Source organism: Saccostrea echinata, unplaced genomic scaffold (genome assembly GCF_033153115.1).
Source record: "Saccostrea echinata isolate AGI-Se365-2 ecotype Australia unplaced genomic scaffold, CSIRO_AGI_Sech_v1 ptg000033l, whole genome shotgun sequence".
Classification (NCBI taxonomy): Eukaryota; Metazoa; Mollusca; class Bivalvia; order Ostreida; family Ostreidae; genus Saccostrea; species Saccostrea echinata.
This window is the reverse complement of record NW_026889782.1, coordinates 15,895,325-15,913,369: the sequence shown is the minus strand read 5'-3', so window position 1 is coordinate 15,913,369 and position 18,045 is coordinate 15,895,325. Positions and strand designations below refer to the sequence as shown.

Here is an 18,045-nt window from a genome sequence, read left to right as displayed (position 1 = left end):
GACCCTTTGACCTTGACATTTGACCTTCTTTTAAAAATCTTTAACCATAGCCAAAACTTTGGGACCATTGGTGCTAGGCATTTCATACTTCACATATGTAATCCTTGTGACAAGACCTTCCTTTGGATACCAACAACTTTTACCCTTTGATGTTGACCTTGGAGTTTGACCTACTTTTGAAAAACATTAACCATGGCTATAACTTTGGAATAGTTGGTGCTAGGCATTTTATACTCCATATATGTAATCCTTGTGACAAGACCTTCCTTTGGATACCAACCTTGACCTTGGAGTTTGACCTACTTTAGAAAAACTTTAATCTTGGCCATAACTTTTGAACCGTTGGTGCTAGGGCAAAGCAAAGTCTCTAATAAATGTGTTCATCTTATTTCTCTATCTTTCTTTTTTTTCTTAGAAACCCAAACAGCCAGCAGATGTGAGTATCTATATGCAAAGTAAGAACATCACCAATATGTGACTTATTTTGGGTAAATTCTATCTATAGAATTCTGTACCAACTGTCTTATGTACAATCTTGAGCAAAATTCAATGGTTTCTTGTCATCTGTGACTGTTTAATTTATATTTAAGTTGCTTGCAGCAGCTTATTAAAAAAAACATAAATTAAGTATTTAGAGACCAACCTATAAACCCTAAATTTAAAGGAGACCACTTCTGTGAAGTAAATTAGGGAGAAGTTTTGAAATGCTGTCAAACTTTCCACTTTTACTTTCAAATTGACATTCTTGTTAGAGAGCACTTTGAATACTAGTTCACTGAAGAATTTTCTACTCAACCTATTTTTAACATACCGAAATCATCAAACTTTCACCCCTTAATATAACCACATTTACAATATATTGGCTAAAGATTAAATGGTATGGAAACAAAATGCTTTCATGATAAAACCCCTTTGCTTGCAGTATATCTAAGCTACACAAAACTAGTCAGAATAAAAGCAGAGCTTTGTAATTTAAGCAAATGATGAAAACTTCTCCTTACTACCAATTACATAGTAAATTTCTTACTTGCAAGTCCTTTATGATTCTGGCAGTTTCATCTTGTCTATCCTGACTGATTTGACCCTGTATAAGAAAAAAATTAAACACAACATATGCATATCATTTTTTATTTTCAGAAGATAATCACCTAACTTCTTAATTTATTATAATTAATATATCTGCTGTGACACACATATTGTAAGAGTCCAGAGATATGGCAGATTGGTTTATACAGTAATTGAACTTGAATATAGTTCACATTTGTAGGAAAGTTGAGATAAGCTTGTATATGTGTATTTACTAAACATTGCAGAAATATGCATGATTTATGTATTTCATGTAGTTGACAAGTGATTATTGACAATTTTAAGTGATTCGTATGTGTTGAAATAGTTTGTGTACATGATTATACTTTTAAAAAAAAAGGGGGGGGGGGAGGGGGGCATCCGGAATTTCAATGAACATTTTCTATTCTCCAACATTTTCCAGGTTGGGTTTCTGAATTTAGACCTAAGAATGACTTTTTAAATTTTATTTTAAGAAGAGCCAAAGGTATTTCTTGCACATCTTCAAATTGTAGAAATTTGATGCATGTTGGATTTCTGGTAAAGAGTTGAAAGATTTGAGAATGATTGTATTTGAGATTGTTTCAATTAGATTTCGGTAATTTACACGACAAGCAGTAAATCTAGTCCTCCCGACTCCCGCCTCTCTTGGTTTTCTATTACTGCTCATTCTGTTGAAAAGAATCACTTAAAACTTGTCAGGTACATTTTTTGCTTTAAAATACATTCATGCATACATAATTATGATAACAAGGCAATCTTTAAAAAAAAATGTTTGATTGCCCTCTCTCGAATGACTGGCTAAAAATGGCCCGACTCAAAACTTTTTTTTTAAACCTTCAGGAAACAACTATTTTTTTATGCATTCAGGAAAACAGATTATGAAAAATTCAGCATTTATTTGAAGTTTTTCTCTGAAAAAAAATCCCACCTACCTACTGACCCAAAGTTATCATCCTGAGTCAGGAGAGGGCAAACAAACATTATTTATAAAGTTGGCCCAATGTTACGTATGCCAAATTAAGGTCTTTTGATTTCCGACTCCCAAGGAAAATAAATCTGGATTGCGATTTTTCATTAACATTCCCTCTGTGATCGAGAGCTCTCGAGTTCAAATCTCGGCGGCAACTGACCTAATAAAAAAAATGGGTAGCAACTGTTACTTCGCCATGTGCTTGGCACTTTGCAGTGAAAGTTGCAGGTCTTTCACATGAGTCCTTAAAAACTGATATATATATGGTGACATCTCTATTTGAGTGAAAAATTCATACAATCAATCCAAAAACATTGAAATACAGTACTTAGTTATTATAATAAAAGTAGAAACTAAAACTGATCAATTTATTACATAATAAAAGCCACCATTCGTAATATTTTGATGATTTTTTGTGTTTCTGTGAATGAAGTTCAACATACGAGGGTTGTTAGAAAAGTTCGCTGACACATTGATTTACGGAAAACATATTATGTACTGTGAAGTATGACTTATGTATGATAAAATTCTTTTGTTTATTAGTATGTAAAAAAAAAAGGCCTGTTTACTAAAATTTTGAAAAATTTACAACAATTTTTATTATGCGGTTATAGGATTCACGGAGCAATCAGTTGACGTTAAGTGACGTGACAATCAGATTTCAGACCCGTTAAACTTTTCCACAGTTCTAAATACCTTTCATTTCTTTCGACTTTTCTTGTCTTTTTTCTACTTAAAAGTTAAATATCTATATAAAAACATGTTACTTTTCTTCTATAATGCCTTTTGTGCTGTTTCGGATATTAGTGAGGTTTTAAAATAATAGACTACGCAGTTAAAAGATCAGGTATAGAAACAATGCAAAATCCATAGGCGCAACGTCCATGCGATAAGTGGGGTATTGAGGTATCGATGAAGTTGATCATTAAAAATGTTACTCCTTCCATTATTATAAAGCTACTACCATTTGAATACTTTTGTCATTTGTACGTGTAGGCATTTCTAGCAACATCTAGAAGCGTTTTAGTCTAATTTTAGACATTTTCCTGTCTGCACAAAAAAATTTTAGTAGCTTGGTGCTCCATGACGTTCAATGATGTTGAAATTCTTAGCTTTGTTTTTACGCGTTGATTATTTATAAATGGCAATAAAACAGTCATACACCCTCCAATTTAATTCAAAATTTCTGAAACTGACGTTTTATGAATACTATAGCGACAGGTAAATTATCATAATTCTTTCTGTGCTACAACTGTGCAATTTTTTATTTCAATAAAAAGTCTATGTTATGTAAACGTGCCAAAATTAGTAGCATGCTTTTTGAAGCATGTTTTATCAAAATAATATAACTGTATATTTTTTATAATGATCACCAGAAAACACGAAATCTTTGTATATTTATTGGAAAATAGGTAAAGTTTTTATCTGGAGAGTTTAACCGGTTTCGTGGAAATAGCGCGCTCACAATAGAACTTGTCCGCGAACTTTTCTAACAACCCTCGTAGTTAATGTGTCTGAAAAGTTTGAATCGAATCTGTTTTGCGATAAGGAGAATATCAACAAAAAATATTTATCTGAGAGAGTAAGGAGTTGGGAGGATTAGATTTACCACTTGCAATTTACACATTTAGCCAAAGAAGCAAATTTATTCATAAATTTTGCTGTGGTTTTATAACTGAAATTCAGACTTGTGGGAAAATTTGGTTATGGACAGATAGATGTACTGATGACTTAAGACAGAATGAGAGAGAGTTTAGTTTTTTTAATTTTTATTTAAGAGATAATTATTATTATAAATTGTAAAACTGTCCCGTAACAAACATTCTTACAAATACTCATGAGCAGCTCATGAGACTTACATGAGAATCTAGTAAGAAATGTATGCAAATTAGGTAGAATTGGATTTTGCTTATGTGCAGATTGTTAGTCTCTGTTAGGGAGGAAAATATACTAACCAAAAATAATGCTCACTTGGATGCTCATGAGCAAAAGTCTATTCAAAGTGCTCACGTAGGAACACAGCCTTATATAAAGATATACCATTGGTAGTAATATTTTCTAAGTTCAATTTTCTTACATGAGCAAGAGGTTAGGAAATTGGCATACTGTATAGGGGATTAATTTCACGGGTTGTAATTTTCACGTTTTTCTCTCCTCGGACACGATCACGGTTTGTTGAATTCGCGGAATCGGTATATGATAAAAGTTACTTCCTTTGTCTTTATCCGTGTAATCCATAGTATAGCTAGAACGACATTTATCAGCGTTATGTATTCACTTCGCGAACAGGGTAGGTTTATATAAAATGATTAGATTTAGTAGTTAATTGATGATTAATTAAAAAAATTTTTTTTTACTATAAACGTCAAATGATTTTCCTACAAGTGCAAGTGTACGTACATCTTTCCGAAGGTATAACACATCGCAGCGAGAAAAAAAAAGACACTAGATGCTAATCAATGTATTAATGTAGGTAGACGTAATGATAGCCTTCCACATCTTCAGCAAGTTCGATAGTTATTCGAATAATATTTTTTAAACCAAAATTTCCATAAAAACTAATACGCATAAGGCTAACGCAGGTAACAAATACACGTGGTAACATTACGCACGGGTTATCAAAACCGATGACCCATGCGTTTTGACTAATGAAACATGTATCTATTATAACAGCTTTTGAACAATAAATACAGGTAATTATATGACAAGTACTATACCCGTAATTACTGAATGACCATGTATTGTATGTATATATACCTATCGTAGTCTATTCTCAAAGGAGATGGGCGAACATAGCGTGCAGAAAGCCTATAGCTTCAGATATATAAAAATCATGTTCAGTTTGTGAATTAAGTATTTAGAGTAAAGTTCTCATTATTGAAATTTATGATATTATGATAAACAAAACTTTTCTGAGGAAAATTTTCTCGGCAAAATTTATTCTTTTATTTAAAAAATTAATATGGTATTCGTGTGGTTCGAACCCTAGCAATAAAAATCCTGAGTATCATTTTCTTTCGAGACTAGCACGCTAACCACTAGACTACATAAGTCCTGATGAAGTGTGGCATTTAAATCATGTTTGTGGTATGACCCTTGACTTAATGGACTTCAAGTATTTCTCGAAAAGCTGCGAATGTTATGTCATAAAAGTATATTTTTAATGTATAGTGGGTTATTGCTCCATATTTTTGGTAACCAAAAAATGTATATTTTTATGCAAACTTTGAGGATTTACTTTCAAAAAGGTAGTCAAAATTTAGTATTACAGGTAGAATCAAAACCAAAGCATTACTACAAGTCTCATTCCTCACGTGAGCATTTCAAATGCTCACGTGAGGAAATACAATACTTTGTCACTCTAGGAGGTCCCAGCTTTCACAAGCATTCATTACATTTGCCCATGTGTTACTGATGATGATAATGATGATACTGACAATGCTTCCTGATGATAACATCACAAATAACTGGGACCAGGCAGGAATTTCTTATCACAGAAAATGAAATTACAAAGAAAGAAAGATATTTAAAATCTTATCAGAAATTATACTGTAGTTTGTAATAAATTGAGGCTGCATATATTGTAGTATTTAAAATATTTTAAAAAATGGCCCTTGAGCTTCTAATCTTCATCCCATCAATTTGTAAATGCTATTATCTAGTTACCTAAACAACCTGCTGTTTCCCCCACAGTTGCTAAAAACTAGGGTTGTATCAATGAGGGCAGTCAATCAGGATTTGTGCACGCTTTCCAGACCAGTTCAAAATTTCAAAACAAAATGTTTAATTGTGAGGTTATGAAAGTATATAGATTTATACAGTAAATCTATACAGTGAAATATGCTTTGGAAAAAGGGTGATAGGAAAATTTCAAAGATTTGCTGGCACTACAGTATGCTGAGAAAAGGATAACTTTGCTTTTATATTATATTCCCCCTCTCCTTAATTTCAGATTACTAATTTTAAAACATAATCTGTTTGTGTTTTAATTATAAGTACAAATTAAGATATAAATGCAGTATGTTATCAGTAGGACTGTGTCAATATATCGATTATTCAATACGTATCGATATTCAGAAATGTATCTTATCCGAAAAAATAACTTCCAATATGTATGGGACAGGCAGTTTTTCTTATAATTCTGTGAAAAAGTTAGGAATTTAAGTTACCAAAGGTTATTTTTAACTGTTATGAATTAAAACTGATCAATAATAATGAAATAAACATTAGGGAGACAGCACATCTTAAATAACTATTACAAAATACATAGACAACTATATTTTTACATGTTAGTTTTTCAGTCATTAAAAGTTTGAATTCGAAGTTTACTTTGTAAAGAAACAATCTCTTACCAGAGGGCATATTATGCCTCGCTACAACACCTCTGTCAACGTCTAAATGCCAAGATTCTTGGCAAAACTTACTCTGACTTATTGCATAACAAATTATAAATTTTAAAGTTATATATTTTAACTTTAAAATTTAAAGAAAAGTTTATGTATGAAAATTAGAAAGAGATATATCTGTATCACCGTATCTTACAAGGGATTATTTCTCGGTGGGATATTGCATCACTCATGTAGACAGTTATGGAGAAGGTGGAAAATTTAAAATGCATTGCTGACAAATATCAACATGATTTAGTTTTTAAAGACAAACAACTTGCAGCATTGACACATATACAGAAAAGTGAAGGTAATATCAGGGACCTAAATAGTATATAGGTCCCTGGTAATACGCTTGTTAATCTTCCTGTGATAAAGGCCACACGTCTCCGCTTTCCGTACTACTTTTTAGACGTTGACAGAGGTATTAGTGGAGCGTAGCGGGAACGATAACTCTGGGTAGAGATTGGTAAAGAAAGTGAGATATAAACTTCCAATTTGGTAATAAAAGACCCAGTTTTTATCAAATTTATGCATTGAAAGAGCTACAAGACTTTTTTAATAGACTTGTTAAAAAATCCAATATATTGCATATCGCTTTATAAAATATTGTATCGTATCGTATCAAAATATTTTGCTCAATACACAGCCCTAGTTATCAGTAATTACAGTATTAATAATATATGAACATGAATTTTCATCATTAGATAATGTACTTAATGTTTATACTGGTAGTTTTGAATATAGGATCATTCATTCCTTAATATATTGCAATTTCTCTATAGATTCTTTTAAGAACTATAACGTAAGTAAGATTAGGTCAAAGTGTACAGCTCAGTGCAGTAATCTATTATAAGCTATTCTTTCAAAAGAAGTTGCTTAACATGCTTAATATTGATGCATATGATTTTTTAAAATAAATTATTGACTGGCACTTCATGACCAACTGAATCATGAAAACTATAATAATTATAAATTCAATTTTTTTGCAGATAGAAGTTGCTGATTGCGGGATCTACAGATTAGTCTGCTACATATAGGTAGAGCTCTGAAGTTGGCACTCATTTAAAGGAAATGCAAGAAAAATGAACTTGATGAAAAGATTATAATTCTTATGACTGCTGGAATTTTTATTATTGCCAAGCATTCAGCAATGTGAGAAAAAATCTACATAGCCTGACATATCAGAGACAACTTTAATCCATCTAGTGCAGTCCAAAACTGTTGACTGGACATTTACATTAGATGTTCTGTAAATCTAATAGAAACCTAATTTTTTAATAATTTATACAATAGTGTGTATAATGTACATGTATAATTAATATTAATACAGAGAAATGTGTTTAATGTAGTATATACTAGTTGTTCATTTAATTTAATTTTTATTTAATTTTAAATTTAGGTGAATTTTAAGTTTGAAAAATGAAGTTCACTGAACAATTATGGTTGTATTTACATGTTGCTCAAGAATATTTTAAATGTGTAATATTAGATGAATCATATTTTAAAATATGTAGTATATATTATATTTGTAATCTAAATTTTATTTTGGTGTTGTTTGATCAAGTGAGCAACTGTTGCACATGAGACTTATGAGCAAAATTCTAGGTGAGCAAAATAATTCCTCACATGAGCAAAAAATGCTCATCTGAGCATTTCAACTTTCACATTTGGTATCAGGTTTTTTGATTCATTTAAAACATAGAGATTTACAAGCTTTTCCTAAAGGAGAAGTTTTACAACAAGATTTGGGAATGCGGGATAGGAGAGATTAAAACCTGAGTAAGAAGAATCTGAGTATTTACAGAATTTTAGTGACTTAATCCTCAAGCTTGAGTTGTAATGCTTGTTAAATTGAGAAGAAAAGCTGGGAGATTTTGTGTACCGTATTTGGCTGAATACGCACTTTTTTCCCAAAATAATTTTCTGTGAGGAAGGGGTGCGCATTTTACACCACAATGGGATTTTGATAGGTTTTTCTTTCATGTGAAACACGGCTATCATACGCACATACTGTAGTATTACCTAGAGACTTGTGCAATTTCTTGCAGTTTATCGCCGTATTTAAAACTTCGGAAAGTTATTGTTGAAATGTAGGCTTGTTAAAAATGTTATATTTATAACCTTTTGATAGTTAAATTAAATTTAAAAGCAAGTTAAAATTAATTTGAGCTGCATGTTCATCGTTTCCGTGTAGGCCGCCATTAACGATGTTATTTATAGATGTTCACACATTCCTTTGCCACATGCTTCCGTAATCATAGTACACTTGTACCTAATCAGTCAGACACCGGTCAAAAAAGTAATAAGTCATTTTTTAATGAAATACAATAAAATAAAATTTATTTTAGGTTTTAAATAACTCAGTGAAAATTCATTTCAACATAAACACCCCTCTATATGTCCCAATGAATGGAAGCCATGTTGTGAACACGTGCGCTTGTCACTTGATAATTACCCCTCAACACCCCTCCAGGCAATTAAATTGTTTACCAACTCCAAAGCATTGTTTTTACAGTTAAAGCACTGATTATTTATTGCCCTTATTAATGGCTTTGATTATTTTCTTTGTTAAAAATCGGGGGTTGGTTTATGATCTTTCGTATGTGATTACGACACATTAAACAGTTAAACGCTTGTTAAATGTAATTTTACTTTATCTTATATCGGCCTCGCAGTGGCGTATTCAGGGGGGTTTGGGGGGGTTCGGGAAAACCCCCCTGCCTTATCAAAAAAAAAAAAAATTTAGAAGTGCCATTTTAACAATATCTTTCATAAGTGAGACTCTATCCAAGCCCATTGTTTTACACAAAGAGGTGAAATATACAGTCACCACGAGAAACCCCTTTCAGCTTGAGCGCACACAATACAGGTAATCAACAGTACAGAGATCATGATAGTCCGTGCAGCTAGTGATGACACAAGGTCATACACAAAACTGCACATAGTTATTACGTTATGTTTTGGTATTGGTTAAGTAATATTCTTTCATGAATTTTTATTCTTCGATAATTGAATGTTACTTTATTGAACTACTTGAATAAACTGTGATTATTAGCAAATTACCGAGATTTTCAAAAGTTCAGAACACCGCTTGGTAAAATTTTCTGCTGCGTATAATACAACCGAACTGCATTTTTCCCCCAGTTTCAGGCTCAAAAAGGGGGGTGCGTATTTTACACCAATGCGTATTATATTCGGCCAAATACGGTATTAATAAATTAAGTGTAACAAAGAGAGAGTGGGTTAATAATAGGAGGAATAGGTTTGGGGCAGTGGTGAGATATCTGAGGCTTGTGATTAAACGGAGATAACTTACTGTTGAGAAATAAGAATTTAAGTGTTTTGAATTTTCTTTTGTTTGTTGTATAATGTCCCTCTCAAGAAATTTTACTCATATGGAGATGCATGCCACTACCGGTGGATGACTACAAATTTTAATCTATATTTACTCAGCACTCAGGGCCATTGAACAGTGAGGGATCTTTTTGTGCCAATACCTACTCGACATGAGACCTTCGTTTATATGATCGGTTACTTCGTCCCACAGTGGATTTGAACCCGGGACATAAGGATCAACTCCTATTTTGAACCACTGTGCTATACAAGCCTTCCTGAGCTCAGGTTGAGCTGTGTAATGCAAGCCTTGTCATGAAAGATAAGATAAACCCTAGAGAAATGGTCTCAAAGAAGAGAAGAGAACGACTGTTACAATATGTAGAGTACAGTAATGTTATAAAGACTTTAAAACAGTTGATTGATTATAGACTATGTTGTACATTCCACAGTTATACAATTTCACATTTATAGCCCCTTAATGATATTTACTGGGAAAGCATAACATTCTAATGCATATTTCAACTCTTTTTTGATTTTTATAGAAGTTATATGAATTAGCTAGCCAGCATTCAACATTTTGAGAAAAACTGATGAGATGTTGGACTAAGTTACAATGTGTTTGTGACAGGTTAAATTGACTTGCATGAATAACAAGAAGTCTAGTTCTGTAAGCCAATGCTCATTAGTAATACCCCACTCTGATGTGAATATACTCTCTAATGTTGATAACGAATTCATACAAAAATGAATCCCACCATATGACATGCCTTAAGAAAGATTGTGCTAAAATCTCAAGCATCTGCGGTGAGTAGTTGCTGAGAAAACTGTGACGGAAATTTGATACCGACACATAATAAACACTAAGTAGACACTGGATTTGAACAAAAATGAATCCCCCCATCATGTGTCCATATGGCATGCCTAAACAAAAACTGTGCTCACATTTTAAGCATCTGCAATAAGCTGAGCAGCTGCTGAGAAAACTGTGACGGAAATTTGAACAAGAGGCCCATGGGCCACATCGCTCACCTGAGTAACTTTGGCCATGCTGTTCATTACCAGACTTCCCCCTTTGTAATACCTATTATGGCCCCGCCCTACCCCCGGGGGTCATGATTTGAACAATTTAGAATCTACACTACCCCCGGATGCTTCCACATAAGTTTCAGCTTTTCTGGCCCAGTGGTTCTTGAGAAGATTTTCAAAGATTTTTCCTATATATTTCAATGTAAAACTTGTATTCCCTATTGTAGCCCTGCTCTACCCCCAGGGGTTATGATTTGAACAACTTAGAGTGGATGTACACTACTTGAGGATGCTTCCACATAAGTTTCAGCTTTTCTGGCTCAGTGGTTCTTGAGAAGAAGGTTTTTAAAGATTTTTCCTATATATTTCAATAATATATCCCCTCTCATTCGGAGTGGGGGTATAATAAGAAGTGCTTACTTTTTTCCCTTTTACTTAAGTTGAAATATACAAAAATAATTACAGCTGCATTCAGTTGCAAGAAGTTGAGGAAAAAATACCTGCTTCCTCCAAGGAAGATCTGGCACACCATAATCATATCTTAACTCTTCTCCAATTTTTATTTTTCTTTTTGCAAAAAGAGCTAAATGAGGTTTTCCTTTACTGGATAAACATTTCATTGTGGCATTCTGACGAACATCATCAGGCCCTGCATCATTGGCAAATCTGCCTCTTCTAGATGATTCCGTTGCATCCAGACTGTTAATTTAAAACAAGTCATTTTTTTAAATTATATCATTATGTGCATTTTATGTCAATAAAAAAATATACCAGCCCTTGTTCTAAATTTGGTGTCTTGAATACAAATGAGATTTTTTGCTGTATTCCCTAGTGAAACCAGTGTATTGATGTCCCTCACAGAAAGGAATCTTAAGAACTAAGATATTGAGCAATCAATACCTTCCTTTGCCTAGTACTGTGAAATCACAAATTTTGGCAGGGGGTTTTATTTTTGTAAAATGTTTTGAGGTATGAAGAAACACACAGATTCATGTCCACTTTGAAAAGTAAAATTTAATGTATATAGATGTTTAATATTTCTACAACCGTGAAATAAAACCCCCCTAACTAATATTTTTTTCCTCAAGCCTTACAAATTTGACCCCCCAAAATATATGATTTTACAGTATATATGTTGTTTGGCCCTTGACTTTGAATTTATGACTGAAAAGTCAATAGAGGTCATTTCATTCTTAAGGAGTTTTTTTGTTTGCTTTTATTTTTATGTCTCTTCAAGATTTGTTTTGCTCATAATTAGAAGCCTCCACTTGCCCAGTGGAGGTCTGAAAATTTAGAGAAGTGAGGAACCTTTTTTGTGCTAGCATGCACCTACTGCAGCATGGGAACCTCGATGTCCTGGCATTATTCAAGAAAGCTTTAACTATACAGAAAACACTCATAATGCTTAAAACTACAGTACTTCCCACAGTCTGATTAAAACCAGCCCCCTTCTTTCACTCATCGAGTGAAAGGAGAGTTTCACCTTTCACTCATCGAGTGAAAGGAGAAGGGGGCTGTTTTTAATCAGACTGTACTTACCAGTACTTCTTGCTGTCCCAGACAAAAAAGTATATATAACTTCCTTTACTGGCGGGGTAAGAATTCTCACGCCTGATCCCCTCTTTGCGACTGATGAGGTCCCCTGCGTACTCCAGAATAAACTCTCCTTGCTGATAAGCCTTCTCAGCATATAAACCCTTTCCTAAAAAATTAACAACACCTTTCAGTGAACTTGGCATTAAGAATTGCAATTGCACTGCTGGCAAATTCCATGATGTGCATCAGCATCACAGGCACCTGACGAATGGATGGTGTAAACCCCCCTCCCCCCTAATTTTCATTAGACACAAAAACTTATTAAAATTACATGAATTTCTAGTCTTTCATTTCTATACTATATTTTGATATCTGATATCATTTTCCGCTTTTTTGAAGTTTTAAAGCTTGGCCTTGTATAGTATATAAAAATACTAAAGGTATTAAGAAACAAGAGGCCCATGGGCCACAATGCTCACCTTAGTAATTTTGGCCCTGCTGTTCTTCACCTGATTTCCCTCTTGTAATACCTATTGTGGCCCTACCCCCGGGGGTCATGATTTGAACAATTTATAATCTACACTATCCAATGATGCTTCCACTTAAGTTTCAGCTTTTCAGGCCCAGTGATTCTTGAAAAGAAGATTTCAAAAGATTTTCCTATATATTTTAATGTAAAATATACATTTTGCCTCCCTACCCCTGGGAGTCATGATTTGAACAACATAGAATCTACACTACTCCAGGCTGCTTCCACAAAAGTTTCATCTTTTCTGGCCCAGTGGTGTTTGAGAAAAAGATCTTAAAAGATTTTTCCTATGTATTTTAATTTAAAAATTGGATTTCCTAGTGTAGCACCGCCCTACCCCGTGGGTCATGATTTGAACAATTCAGAATCTACACTACTTAAGGATGTTTCGATCCACATAAGATTCAGCTTTTCTAGCCCAGGGGTTCTTGAGAAGATTTGTAAAGAATTTTTTTTCTATATACTTCAATATAAAATGTTGATTCCCTATTGTGGCCCCACCCTACCCCCGGGGGTCATGATTCTATATACATTATCCCAGAATGCTTCCACATAAGTTTCAGCTTTTCTGGCCCAGTGGTTCTTGAGAAGAAGATTTTTCCTACATATTTCAATGTAAAAATTTGATTCCCTAATGCGGCCCCACCCCAAGCATGGGGATCATTCAGATTTTATCCTACATCTCAATGTAAAAATTTGATTCCCTATTGTGGACCTGCCCTTCCCCTGGGGGTCATGATTTGAACAATTTAGAATCCACACTTCTTTAGGATGCTTCGAAATTTGTTTCAGCTTTTCAGGCCCAGTGATTTTTGAGAAGATTTTTTCTACATATTTCCATGTAATGATTGGATTCCCTATTGTGGCCCCAACCTACCCCTGCGGGACATGATTTTAACAATTTAGAATCTACACTACCACAGAATGCTTCCACATAACTTTCAGCTTTTTTGGTCCAGTGGTTCTTGAGCAGAAGATTTTTTATGACCCTACCCTATTTTTGTCTTTTCTTGATTATCTCTCCTTGGAAAGGGGCTTGATCCTCCATTTTAACAATTTAAATTCCCCTTTACCCAAGGATGCTTTGTACCAATTTTGGCTAAAATTGGCCCAGTGGTTCTTCAGAAGAAATTGAAGGGTTACAGACGGACGATGGACAACGAGTGATCAGAAAGCTCAGAGAGATGTTGTTTTACATGCCTCTTATGCAAATTTGGGGCAAATAAATCATTTTGACCAGGCATGACTGTAAGAGGCTTGTAAAACATCTCCCTGAACTACATCTTGCATAAATTTCATTGGTTATGTTGTATTAAAATTGAAAATCTCCATTGAAGCAGGACACCCTGTGTATTTACACGTTTTTGTGTCTAATAATAATTCTCAGAAGCTAGGGGTGGGGTTTACTGGGTTTACACCATCCATTCGTCAGGTGCCTCTGTCAGCATATCATGGAATATAGCCAGCAGGCAAATGCAATTCTTAATGCCAAGTTCACTGAAAGGTGTTGCTTAATTTTAATATCTTTTTCTAGCATTTATTTTGAAGACAAGAACTGCACAAACATGAATAATAAATAAAAAACTACAATAGCAGAACAATTGAAAATGTAAATACATGACTAAATGTAGTTACAATTACTGTAAAATCATTTGAATTCATAGGTAACGTTTTTTTTTTTACAGGTAATTTTTTATCAGTTCTTGTTGACGTTGATTTATGGGAAAATCATATATTTAGCAGAATAATCAATGAATATGTTTAAAAATTTATTGTCCATAAGAATATAAATCTATGGGTAAGAGTAACAATGAAGTCCACAATCATTGGTCACCATGTACAATGATGATTCTACAGTATTTGTACCTTTTAGCTCCCTTAAAGAAAAAAATAATGTTATATAATAGCTGCATAATGTTAACATATAGCTGCATAATGTTAATAAAAATAAATGTTATCTGATTACGGTATATTGTTAAATGAATAACAGGTACAGATCATATGGTTTTGGATTTGGAACCTTAATTGGTTATGGTTTTGGATTTGGAACCTTAATTGGTTATTTCAAGTGATAAACATTTTCAAACATGAAATAAAGTTTTCTCAGAATTGAATAGGCCAAAAATTTTAAAATGCAGAAATAATTTCAATTTTACATTAACTATGTGCAAAACGTAATAAACAAGGAAAAAATAACATCACAATCATCAATAATTGTCATATCTTTTTAGCATTCCCAGTTTCCTTGTACAAGATTTTATTTCAAAACACTCCTCTGCGTTTTTTCCATTGACATGAATTGGATATAGTTGATTTCCAATTATCCTCATTTTTTTTTCTCATTAAATTGATGAAGACATTTTGTTAAAATAATTGTTAAACTAAAAATTCTGGTAGCACTTCACTATGCTTGTACAAATTGAAGGTAAGAATTCTGCCACTTCCATAAACTCTTATTTGTCATTTTGTGTTTTTCTTTGTAGTGCTTACATGACAAAAGCAGAGAATGAGGAGTTCATTTTTGTCTACATATTTTGCATCCATAATTGCGATAGGCATGTTATGTAAGAACGAATATAATATCAGAAGATAAAGCTATGTGATCAAACCTCCGATAACAAGCACTGTGTAGAAAATGGTCCATTGTCCTTGTTGTTTGATAGAATGGTGTTTTTGATATAAAATGTCACAACTTGTTCAGTACTAACAAAGAAATCACACCGATGGTAAGTAAATATATCAGCTTAAAACTTAATGAGCAAATGTTCATCCATCATCATGTGAAAACTATTATGAGAGTTTCTTCTGTTGCTTGCCTTGCAGTTCAAAGTGCTATAATGTATGGTACTGATGTGTAGTGATAGTCAATAGTACTTCAACACATGCATGCGTATTTAACTTCAGTCTGTCCCAACTGTGGCTCATCTCTATCGAGTTCCTGTAATCTCTCCATGCTCTATTCAGAAAGTCTACGTAAGTTTCTGGGAAAAGTCTGCCTAGAGCTGCTACCACTACCTCCAGTAAGCCACAGTACAATGTTCACCTATAAACACTAGTGTATCCTCATAATGACTTCAGCTTCCGCAAACCCTCAAGCACTTCAAGTTTTCTATGGGACTTCTTGAGTTTTCCAAATTTCATATATAGACTGGATTTGCACGCCAAAGTCCTTTTTTCACACACAAGATATTACTTTGGGGATCCTAAGAAGTATTATACAGTGACGTCATCTAATGTTCGAAGTTTAAATTGATGTCAAAGTACGCTCACTCTCACAGTGACCATATCAGTAATCTACTCCACTAAAGAAATATCACTGGCAAGTATATATGCCATATTGAACACTTAAGAGTCTATTTTTCTTGAGATCATTTTCTTCAAGGATTTTACGGAACTCTCCCAGCTGGGTTGGACAGGCTTGTCTATATGGGTTTAACTTAATCATGTTAATGTGGTATTTGTTTTAGTGAATTCTCTGAGTCCCAGTGAAAACAAGCTTTTTTGTATTGCAACTTTTAATATTTGCTCTAATCTTGTAGTCACTCTTCATCAACTACAAGTCTAGCACAACCAAACAAGTTCCTCACAAGCACCAACAGACAACACTAATTGATTAAACTAACTGGGTATGAAACACAGTAAAGCATGGCTTCGGTAAATGCACTTATTATAAATTCATGCTTTACAGCAAAGGGATTGTCATTCCTGCACTTTTAAAACATACACCAACTATATATTATGAACTTAACAAATTATATATTATATACAACAAAATATAATAAATTCAAATTGATAGTCCTTTGCACTTTGCTATAAGTGTGGTTTCCTTTTTCCATGACATATTACTCTATGTTAAAACTTTAAATATTATTTGAATTTTCAAAACCATGTTCAATAGTGTTATTACACTAAAAGTCTCATAAATGAAACTACTGTTTCATCTTTTAACCTATACAGTTACATATATCCTTACAGAGAAAAAAACAATAGATACTTATAAGTCTTTTATAAGCCATTATAAGCAACTTATAAGTCAGCTAAAAGTTTTGAAATTCACTTGTAAGTGTACTATAAGACATGACTTATAAGTGAATATACATGTACTTGCATTTATAAGCAAAAATGGCTAATACTTGGTTTATAAGTTGCTAATAGGTCAAGCATCTCATTTGCATATAAAACCCTAATGAGTCACCTCTCAGTCACTTATAAGTTAAATGTATCAGTGAAGTATAACTCCAGAATAAACAAATAAATCACTTATAAGTCACTTATCAGAAATTTCTGTAATTTATTATAGGGATGGGTATCACCAAAATTTTTTTATCGTGATATATCATGATTTTTAAACAAGAGGCCCATGGGCCACAGCGCTCACCTGAGTACCTTTGGCCCTGCTGTTCTTCACTAGACCCCCCCTTGTAATACTTATTGCGGCCCTGCCCTTTCCCCATGGGACATAATTTGAACAATTAAGAATCTACACTACCCAAGGATGCTTCCACATAAGTTTCAGCTTTTCTGGCTACGTGGTTCTTGAGAAGAACATTTTTAAAGATTTTGCCTATATAATTCAATGTAAAACTTTGATTCCCTATTGTGGCCCCACCCTACCCCGGGGGCCATGATTTGAACAATTTAGAATCTACACTACCCAAGGATGCTTCCACATAAGTTTTAACTTTTCTGGCCCAGTGGTTCTTGAGAAGAAGATTTTTTAATGACCCCACCCTATTTTTGTCTTTTCTTGATTATCTCCCCTTTTAAAGGGGGGGGGGGGGGTGGCCCTTCATTTTAACAATTTAAACTCCCCTTCACCAAAGGATGCTCTGTACCAACATTGGTTAAAATTGGCTCATTGGTTCTTGAGAAGAAGTTGAAAATGTGAAAAGTTTACAGACAATGGACAGACAGACAGACAGACAGCTAGATGGATGGACAATGGACAACAGGTGATCAGAAAAGCTCACTTGAGCTTTCAGCTCAGGTGAGCTAAAAAATATCATGATAAAATCATTATATTTTTACACATACTATTTACTATAATAATACTTTTTAATGAATTTCATTAATTTTTCTAACAAATATAGTGTGTAAACATAACTTCACTTTTTTTTCATTTTTAATCAGTATGTTTAAATTATAAAGCATGTTTGGATGCTAGGATATGCTGTTGTTTTTTTACTGTTTTA

The 18,045-nt window shown here is 33.5% G+C and overlaps 1 protein-coding gene across 1 annotated transcript in view; it reads right to left on the bottom strand.

The window, feature by feature from the left end:
• LOC133198190 (uncharacterized) overlaps nucleotides 1-18,045 on the bottom strand; it is a 105,035-nt gene that overhangs the window by 21,503 nt on the left and 65,487 nt on the right. The window contains exons 3-5 of the mRNA XM_061334319.1: nucleotides 12,328-12,490; nucleotides 11,289-11,487; nucleotides 1,028-1,084 (exon numbers count right to left, since the gene is read on the bottom strand). Of these exons, the coding sequence (XP_061190303.1) occupies nucleotides 1,028-1,084; nucleotides 11,289-11,487; nucleotides 12,328-12,490 (419 nt within the window). The remainder of the gene's footprint in view (nucleotides 1-1,027; nucleotides 1,085-11,288; nucleotides 11,488-12,327; nucleotides 12,491-18,045) is intronic.